The following is a 10,422-nucleotide window of genomic DNA, read 5'->3' as shown; positions in this document are numbered from 1 at the left end:
TCTTGCAATGATGGTGCAAAGTAGTGACTAAATGCTATGGGGCTTAAAAGAGAAGATTTCTGAAAGCCAAACGTCCTCCTGAACTGAACCCACACCCTAAGAGAATGATTCACCACTGGGTTATTGGTAGGCTTACTACCAATCCCAGGAAGGCCAGCACCCAAAAATCTTGACAGAGAGGTATGCTTACAGGCACTCTTTTCCATGGAGACCCAGGATAGACAGTCAGACTTAAAATGAAAACGCCACCAGTGTAACATACATCGTATGTTAGCTGCCCAGTAGTAGTATTTGAAATTGGGTAGGGCCATGCCACCCTGGTCCTTTGGCCTTTGGAGAAAAGCCTTACGCAGCCTATGTAGGTTTTTTTCCATTCCAAATAAATGATGAAATGATAGAATCTAAAGATTTCAAAAAAGATTATGGCCATCCCCAAACTGTTCCTTAAAGTTGGGAGCATGGAATTGTCCAAAATCTCTTGGTTAATGCTGAAGCATTCAGAGTTCCTTTTCCCTGGAACTAAGAAGCCAAGCTCAGCTCGTGGGTGGCCCCTTCCTGTTCTAACATGACTGTTTACCAGGGCACAAAGCAAGGTCCATAAAGACATGGATGACAGAGTTTGGTGTGGATTAACTTGACTGGCCTGCACATTAAGTTAAGCTATTAAGAGGGTACAAAGGTTTTCTTAAAGTGCGCTTTTTTCCAGTCCAGGGCTCTGTATCTACGGCCAGATGGGAGTAGGGTGAAAAACCGGTTCAGGGGATGGTCAGGGCTGCTTGCCATGGTGCGGGCAAGGCGTGTGGTGGCTGTGTCATCTGCATCAGTGAGGCTGGGGGTGGGAAGCTGTATTATCTTAGATGCTAAGTGTGAGACTTCACTGAGTTTGTTTTTTGCTGATGACATTTAGTATAGTGAAGAAACGGGGAACAGTAGAGTAGAAGGGGTTGGATGATGCTTACGTAGAGTAGCAGAAGGAGGTGGGGGGCAACAGACAGTGATCTCAGTTTGCGTATAACTGCATGCTTTAGAAAGTTAACGTCAGATGTTCAAAATAACTAGCCTACTTTTGGGCCGTTAAGCTAATGGCAAACTGTCCAAAACATTGCGTTCGTTTTTGTGACTTATGAAGAATATCCGTGATAACTGAAGTTGAGTAGACACTGCTGTTTCTTTGAAAGCAGGTAATAAGCATTTATCTCCCTCTCCATTGACCAAAACTCTGTCCTGGCATCTCTGCTGGACTGACTGAGTTACGTTGCGTTAGAAAAGCTGTGAGGTAAAAACGCTCTAAAAATCTGAGATGCCGAGCGTCATGTCTCTTTACTCCGCGGGTCACCAGCGTGATGTCGAAGTGTTTTTCCACCATGAGACGAATCCGCATGTTATTATGGCAGTTTTATGTTGTCCCCTTGCGGTTGCAGTTGTAATTACAAATCCCGCACCTGGATTTCAATTCCAAAGGCCAAGGGAACTTTATTAGGATGCATAGTACTTGTATGTGTGTATGTCTGTGCATAACCATAAAATAAAGTTTGCGGAAGATAAAGTTCTCTTTAATCTTGAATTGACAGGGCTATGTCAGAGATCTGTACAATACAAATGTCTGATAATGACATTCATATTGTGTCTACATGTAGATGACAGTAGAATATGCATGGTGATTGTAGACGGTATACATACTGTAGATTAGCCAGGATTTTCATTGCTCCCGCTTTATTTCCAGTGGACAAAAATAAATGTTTGATATAGCGAATACAGAGTGTTGGGCAACTTTATTCTTTCATTACACCATTGCATCTGGCAAAATTACCTAATTGAAATTAAAAGTGTACAACAACATTAGCATCCATTCAGACATTTTAGTGCAATCAATAGAGGAATTTAGTCTGTTTGAATGACGGAAAAGCTCACAGCCTTATGAACACTAACAAAAAGTTTTATTCTTTAACAAGACACGTCACTGCACTGCACTGCAATATTAAATTTGTTGGCAGTAGGTGTATAGCATTTCTGGGTATTTTTTTCCCTGACAAACTTAGCTTAAGAGACAGTAAATTATGGATAGACACCTTTGCCTCACTGTCTGCTCTAACATCAACAAACTAAAGTCTTTCAATCCAGTGTTAACATTGTGAGTAATATATGATTTAAAAGCTATTACTTGTGTTTTCGGAGCCTCATTAGGCACAATAAGTATAGCAAAGACTCAAGGAAGAGAGACATAGAACTGCAAGACAAATGACACAAAAAGTCACACGCAAAAATATCAGGCATGTCTGTCACACAGCTGTAGCAAAGCCTATTCGATTGTTATGTCGATCAAACTCAGTGTAGTAGCGGGCAATGAAGTTAGCCCCCAGGATCCACATGGGGCCAGTTGGGGGTGGAACGTCAAGGCTTTTGAACGTGACAGTGCAGGTGTCCACTCCATACTGCGATTGCTACAGGGTGAGAGGAAAGTTTGGGCATATGAGTTATTTGGTTAAATAGAATGATGTCAAATATGTTTTACAAATAGTGGAAAATGTATGAAGAGGTGATGCAACTTGCTAAGTGCTCTCTTAATTGTAATTCTGGAATTTTCCTCCGTAAAAGACAATGAAAAACTGGCCTCAAGCTGGGACAAGATCCTCAAGATCCAGCTTACCACAATATTAAAATCGCTACCAATTTGGACATTACTCTTGCAGCATGTAGGATATGGGATATGCTATGCTGTTGGGTTTGGAAAAATCTAACATCCAAGTGAAAACAGATGTTGAAGCTGAATAAATGCTTGTAAACACTTGTAACTTGTGAATGTTTGAATGTATGCTAGCTATATGTACTACAGTATATACTTCGCGTCGGGCCGTTTCACCATCTAGAACGCATATTAACTTTGTATAATCGAATGGCGTGTCATCCATTATCCCTTACTTATTTACTTCCATAGATAATAATCAATTTAGTTTCTTAGGTTATTCCACACTGAGAGAATGTCTATACAAAGTAACCTGGACCTTGCCTGGGTGTTCCCATCCTGCCTTGCACGGTGATTTCATTCACGCAGCTAAGGCAGTCTGGAAACTACCGCCCTAATTTGAATGGCAGAAAAGTTGGCAAGACAAATACCCAGAGAATGTAGTCCTCTTCTGTGAGTGGATATTCCTGACCTCCGAGATGGAAGGTCACGCTGGGTAGGGATTTGACCAGATCACAGTTCACTGTGTACTAACAGGGAAAAGATAGGAATTAGTCTACAGTATGTTGTTATCCACACAAGCTTCAGACATATAAAGACTTGCACTACAGTATGTACGTGAACGTCCTCTCTGACCCTCTGCCTCACGTCACAGACAGATGTGGGAAGTCCAGTATGACACCAATAGCTTCAAATATGTGAATTCTCTTAGAAAGGTCTCTCTCTTAATGCTTTCAATAAGAGTCTTGCTACCCCAGATAAATCATCCTTGTCTTCATCACCAGCCAACTCATCGTTGTGCATTTGGTGTCACGCTTGTGGGATTGTGCAAGAGGCGATGAAAAGGAATCACAATGGACACTGACAAAAATTGTGAGTTTCTTTAGCTGTGAAAAGAGAGGTTGTCAATGTACGTGGCATGTGTGGGTGACTGGTGAAAAGTTCTGCTGTCATTTTTTTTGCCAGGTAGATATCACATGTTTTTACTTACTGACAGCCCTAAGCGAAAATAATAATTTATGGGGTCAGAAATGTAATGTTGTATAATGCAGAAATATTATGGGAGATTATTTATGAGTAGTTTATTGAAATCTCCTTGAGAGCCATGTTTATACACCAGACCTCCTCAAATGGTCACATGTGGTCTCGTTTAAAACCATGAGCCTTGCACTTGCTCTTGAAGGCGCAGTCAGCGATAGTAAATTTTTTTGTTACATTCAGCAATCATCTCCTCACAACTTCTAGCTGCCTATTCTGAGAGTACAGTGTAAATCTAGAAAAGCACTCCAAGAGCGCAGACCTTTTGAGTGGGTGGGAGAGAGAGGGAGAGAGGAAGATGGAAAGTGGAGAGAGGGAGAAAGAGGAAAAGAAAGCAGACACTGGGAAAGCAAAAACGATTAAAAAAATGTAATTGTTTCTTCCTTTCAGACCTTCCCTGAAAATGTCATCGAAATCCATCCATAGCGTTTTTAGTTATCTTGCGAACAAACAAACAAACAAACAAACAGACAGACAGACGAACCAACAACCCCAGGTGAAAACATAATCTCCTTGGCGGAGGTAATAATAAGGTCTATGTAGGCAGCTCAGGCTCCCAAAACTGGAAGCAAAGAGAGTGGAGGCAGCCTGTCCCCCAAAAAGCCTGAGCTGCCTACAGAAAGCTTATTCCCTCCGCCAAGGAGGTTATGTTTTCATCGGGGACCGGCGTTTGTTTGTTTGTCTGTCTATCTGTTTGTTAGCAAGATAACTCAAAAAGTAGTGGATGAATTTCGCTGAAATTTTCAGGCATGACCCAACAAAGAAACGATTACATTTTGGGAGTGATCCGTAATTCCGTCGGGATTCCGGAGCCGTTTATGTGTTTCGCTTAGTGGTGTAATGGCATGGTATGGCCACGTGGTGGCAATCTGAATAGTTTAGGTTCAAATGTATGAGAACCTAGGAAGAACAATACAGGCGGAGGTCTGCGCTCTCTGAGTGCTTTTCTAGTTTTACACTATGCTCTCAGAATAGGCAGCTAGAAGTTGTGAGGAGATGATTGCTGAATGTAACAAAAAAATGTACTGTCGCTGACTGCGCCTTCAAGAGCAAGTGCAAGGCCCATGTTTTTGGCATTAAACGAGACCAAATGTGACCATTTGAGGAGGTCTGGTGTATAAACATGGCTCTCAAGGAGATTTCAATAACCTACTCATAAATAATCTCCATGATATTTCTGCGGGGAATTTCTCTCGCAATACTGACAGGAGGGGTGAACTATCTCTCTGTGTGTTTTGTTAGGTCCTTAGTTAAAATGTAATGCATGTTGTTTTGGACAAGAGTGTCTGCTAATGATTTTAAATATAAGCATAAACGTTCTTGCACAATTGCTGACTGTACCTTTAAAGGTATAGTAATTACAGTATTTAGGTTAGTTTCCACCCCTCTTTTCTGTGCTCCTGGAGCAACATGTTGATCGCCTGGGATAGTTAATGGCTTGGCTGAGACAGGACCGTGTATTTACATAAGAGTTCGACTGAACACTCAGAGCAGACAGCTAGAGGAGCAATTCAGTGAGGCTGATTAAAAAATATATATATAATAATATATAATAATATATATATAGGATCAGAATCACCCCCTTTAAGTCTCAATATTTTGAGCATCTTTGAGCTATTACAGAGTGGCAATGGCAACCAGGGTCATGGACATCTCCTCACCTCCATAGTGTGGACTAGGGGTGATGCTAGAGATGCACGATATATCGGCGGCCGATATATTATTGGCCGATAAGTGACATTTTTTAAATATTATTATCGGTCCGATAACAGAATTTCGGCCGATAATTTGCGCCGATATTTTTTAAAGCCCTAATTTCCCAACTACATAAGGCCCGTCTGGCTGCATGCTACTTGAGCTTGGTTGGCTACTTCTTCCTGAAAATAATACCAGCTGTGTGGATATATTTCACCATTCTAACAAGATCTGCGTTTAATCTATCTATAATGCAGCCCAAAATCCTCTCCTGAACGATCTTCATTTTAACCTACAGTGAGCAGAGAGCGAAACTCAGCCTACTCAGGAATTGTTTTGCTGGTGTGTTATGTCTGCTGCCGCGCTAGTCGGGGAGATAAACAAAGTTTTTGGTGGAACAAATCCGTAGATAAGTAGTTATAAGTGTTATATTTGCATTTCGTTCGGTTGGGTTTTGTAATATTACCGCTGCAGCACTGCATGTGGTGCGCAACAGAAGGTACTTTCACTGGACAGCACTCCGCTAATTTGGCCGTCTTTTTTTGCGGTTCGGCTGGAGGTGGCACATTGGGAATCAATTAGCCTACAACAAGATACAGTCCGAGGAGTTGCAGCTTTATTTAATTAACCGCTGGTTAAACTATACATAAGTTTCCCACGAAAATCTGATTTGGTCGCTAGATTGTTCACAGCTTCTAGCCATATATCTGCATTGAGTGTTTACTCCATATGAGAACGATTCATGCACTGTCCCTTGCCACTCAAGCACTCGCACCTCAATGACGTCATGTTCACTTAAAGGAGCCACGCATAGGCCCAGGCTATTGCTGTTGTTGACTGCTGTACCACTGGCACTGAGGACTATTATTAGTTATGTACATCACTGGTGGTATACAATTACTGCAATTAAATTATGCATTAAATGTTAATTTTTATTTTTGAATTTTGAATTTATTTTTGAATATTTGAATATCCAACAGTAATATCGGTTATCGTATCGGTATCGGCCACAACAAGCCGATAAATATCGGTTATCGTTATCGGCCCTAAAATTCCATATCGGTGCATATCTAGGTGATGCTCTATCAGAGAGGGTTAAAGCGGAGCGAGAGGCGCAAATGTTCGATCATTTCCACGTTCTGTCTTCGCAAAGGGGAGGGGGCTAAATCCCCTTTTAAGCAGACCGGTTAACATTCGAACTGAACTGCTTGCCAATCTGACAGAGATCGATATCCCACTATGACGTCTTTGCGACACGCCTCTTTAAGCAGACAGGAACTGTTCAAATTTTTCTTCCATAGAGATGCATTATGTTGCTCTATCTTATCAGTAATTAAGGATCTTTGCCTCTATTTTTTTGTGTACTCCTTACTACATACAATATTTACTAATGTTACATACCCCACCCTCTGCCAGTTCAGTGGCACCAATTGTCTTCAACAAAACAGAGATTGATGAGGCGGGGCCTGTGATGTAGGAGGTGCCGGTGTCAATCACAGCTGTGCATCCCTCCTTACAGAACAACACATCTGTGCCCACAGACACTCTAGAATGGAAGAGAGAGATAGATATTGACTGCGTTTACATGCACTTTAGTATCCCGGTTACAATCGGGGTTTTGAAGTATCCCGGTTTTGTATTTGCACATGTAAACATCATACCCCGATTTCGGAACCACGGATAAGCCCTTATCCAGGTTACGAGTATTCCGGTTATGCTAGGTGGTGTACTCCCAGAGAAACCGGGATACTGTTCCATGTATACACCTTATGCCGGTTTCTCAGGCAAAACACGTATTACATTAGTTACCGGGATACGGAGTGCTAATAGAACTTTAGCGTTGGTAACCGGAATACTATTATTCATCATGTAAACAGGGATATTAATGACCGGGTTTCTCTGTGTTCATGTAAACACCATATCCTGAATATGATCAAAATCGGGATAAGCCTCATAACCGAAATACTAAAGTGCATGTAAAAGCTCATTCAATTCAATTCAATTCAGTTTATTTGCCAGACACATGTCCAAATTTACACAAGACAGACATTACAAATACATATTAAGACAGATTTAAGACAGTCAAAAAGCTACACAAAACTATGATAATACATTATAGACAAACAATTATTAAAATGTATACAGGCATTTTCTCCAGTGCGCTCTCAGTCTGGATGTGTACCTTGTGCTACTCATAAGTGGATTTGAGAGTGCCACCATGATATTGTTGGGCGACTCATCCAGGCGTAGTGAAAACTTATACATTAGGTTTCTTAAAAGTGCATGAAGTGTGCTTACTCCTACAGATACAAACATCTGGCTAGCACTCCCTCCTCTGGGAACCCTGAGTAGTATTCTTAAAGCATCATTATATGCAACTTGTAACTTTTGCATGCTGGCCTTTTTATAAGTGAACCAGAGGTGAGCAGTGTAAAGTGGTGTGCAGTATGCCCTGAACAGAGCCACTTTAACTTGATTGGAGCAAGATGTAAAGGATGTCATTGTTGAGGAGAGTTCAATATGAATGACGGCGATAGTTCTGAAAAAAGGAAATTAGCACTCACCCTTTCATGCTGACCTCCCACTTCCCCTCCTCCTTGGTATCAAGGTAGCTGAAGGACCCTGTGTAATAGCTAGGATCTGTCCCACCGAGAACAAGCTCTCCACCAGGCATTCGCTTTGGATCTCTGACAGGATTTTTATACAGAAAAACATTAGCATAGAGTGCTTATTGTATAGAAACAATTCATAGTGTAATCTGACTTGACCGTACGAGACGTGCTTGACTAACCTGCTGTAGTACACAGAGAAGACCTCCTCTTTGAGTATGTGCTGGGACATGATGCGGTCAAACACTGGTGTAATGCCATCAATGGCCACATCAGGGTAGCCCATTCCCAGCACGCCATCAAACTTGGCAAAAACAAATGGGATAGCTGGAAGTGCCGTGGCCTCCGCAAACACCTGCACCACTGGGATTCCCCCCACCTACAAATGGGACCAATGACAGTCATAGACAGAAGACATATATGTTGTATCCTCCCTTTGAACATGTTGATCATCTTTTATCCAATGCATATTGTTTTAGTCATGAATCTATCCCATGGCCCCAGCTGTGGCGCAACTGGCTGGAGCACCTGCACCGCACGCCGGTGACCCGGGTTTGATTCCCGCCCCTTGGTCCTTTCCGGATCCCATCCCCGCTCTCTCCCATTCGCTTCCTGTCACTCACCACTGTCACTATCAATAAGGGCATAACCCCCCCCCCCCAAAAAAAAAAAAGAATAAAGATAAACAAATCTATCTCATTAGCATATTAACATACTGGTTATTAAGGTGTCTTACCACGACCACATCCTCGCTCAGGAAACCTCGCACATTCCCAGAGGCATACTGGATAGAGAAACCTGTGCCATTCTGTATATGTGTGTGAGATTTAGATCCATCATACCTGTTATGAATATCTGAGAGATAAAGAAAACATGCCTTAACATTGCCTGCTTTTGGACAGCGAGTGAAAATAGGCCTCTGTAATGCAAAATTGTTGCTTGTGTGCGGATGCCATTTGCACCAGCATTGAAAGGTGTATGTGGGGGGGGGGAGACTCACCACAAGCTGTGTAAAGTGGGGAGCAGTTATTTGACGGAATCCACAGATTGGCCGAGCCTGTGTCAAACACCACATTGAACATCTGAGCAGGAGACCCTATACTTATCTCCCCAAAGTACTGAGTCTGAAAGATATGAAGAGCAACAGAAAGAGACAAATGGGAGAAGATATTAAGAACAGGATGAGGCAAATGTCTAGAACTAAATCTAAAATGAATGCTGCAAAGCTCTCAGTTCATCTCAAATGAGTCTGTTAATGTGTTGAAGTGTCTCACATCCAGATAGTTGGTTAGCGGGGTAGGGACTGTGCCATTGCTAGGTGTGGGGTCACCCCTCTTCTGGATCAGCTGTGCAAAGATCTCTTCTGGGGTGACCCCCATGTCCTGTAAAGTCTCTCTGATGGAGGGCATTTTCTTCAGAGAGATCCTAACAAGGGAACAGTATATCCACAAAATATGGAAGATAGGTTTTAAATTAAATACACTTGCCAGTGCATCCTTAATGTTTTCTTTAACCAAATGCTAACCATGTCACAAATGCACACTAAGGCACACTTGACAAACACCTCTGCATTGAATAATGAAATGGAAATACATAGATTTACGCGTACAGTTCTCTTTCATCACATATATCAGCACTGTAATGACACAAATGTATCAGAGTACCTGTGTAAAGCCTGCTTGGATGCCGCGGTAACAGAAAGAAGAAGCAGAGCCCAGCCATGCACTCCCATTCCCAGGGCCATCTGTCAGAACAGATGTCCAATCTCCAAATCACCAATGGGAAATATATCCACAATCCTTCAAAGATCAAGATGAGAGCCTTGATTTTTCTCTCTCTCCAATCCCTTTACTCCAGGGTTTTCTGATGGCTTTGAAGTTCTTTCCTCTTTTTATACCATGTCTCCTTTCTCAGAGTGTCCCAGGAAATCTCTCTGACTCTGTCGTGCTTCCCAAGAAGAAAAGAACCCTCCACCCCCACAGGCCCCTGTCTCTTACTCCCTGGTTGATAAACTGGTCCCTGGGTGGGTTGATCTTTGACCTGCAGGGGGAAAATGAGGAGATGGGGCAGGCGGGCCGTGGACTTCCAACTCAGTAGTCTTCACAGCCTATGCGTCGCCTTGCGATGTCCTCGGCTGCATGTCTGGGAAACATCAACAGGAAAGCTAATGGATGTCAGATATGTAAAGATAGTTCCAGTAGCCACAGGACAGAGCTCTCTCTATAAATGCTATTGATTTAATCATTCTTTTCAAAGCTGAAGCGAGGACACGCACACCCCCATAACACTATTACTTGTGACTTGAGCCAAAGCAAGCACGAGAGAAAATATTTATGTATAAAAACTCACGCACCAAAACAGCTCCTGTTAATAATTTGAATGTGCATAATGCTTCAA

General features: G+C 42.2%; 1 protein-coding gene across 1 annotated transcript; it reads right to left on the bottom strand.

Annotated features, from left to right (window-relative positions):
* Positions 1–1,755: 1,755 nt before the first annotated feature.
* ren (renin) lies at positions 1,756–9,909 on the bottom strand. Its single transcript, XM_062542201.1, has 9 exons — positions 9,690–9,909; positions 9,300–9,450; positions 9,026–9,149; positions 8,762–8,880; positions 8,208–8,404; positions 7,981–8,103; positions 6,818–6,962; positions 3,115–3,213; positions 1,756–2,441 (listed from the first exon to the last, which is right to left on the bottom strand). Exons 1-9 carry the CDS (start codon positions 9,767–9,769, stop codon positions 2,280–2,282), a joined length of 1,200 nt encoding a protein of 399 aa, XP_062398185.1. The 5' UTR covers positions 9,770–9,909; the 3' UTR covers positions 1,756–2,279.
* Positions 9,910–10,422: the final 513 nt, after the last annotated feature.

Source organism: Sardina pilchardus, chromosome 7, assembly GCF_963854185.1.
Source record: "Sardina pilchardus chromosome 7, fSarPil1.1, whole genome shotgun sequence".
NCBI lineage: Eukaryota > Metazoa > Chordata > Actinopteri > Clupeiformes > Clupeidae > Sardina > Sardina pilchardus.
Note: the sequence above shows the minus strand (reverse complement) of the source record. Positions and strands in the feature narration are given on the sequence as shown.

Coding starts and splice junctions, on each gene's coding strand:
- ren (XM_062542201.1), bottom strand. CDS start 9,769: ATGGCCCTGGGAATGGGAGTGCATGGCTGGGCTCTGCTTCTTCTTTCT. Junction 8,881..9,025: donor CCCACTTTACACAGCTTGTG/GTGAGTCTCCCC, acceptor TTTATCTCTCAG/ATATTCATAACAGGTATGAT. Junction 8,104..8,207: donor TTCTCTGTGTACTACAGCAG/GTTAGTCAAGCA, acceptor AAATCCTGTCAG/AGATCCAAAGCGAATGCCTG.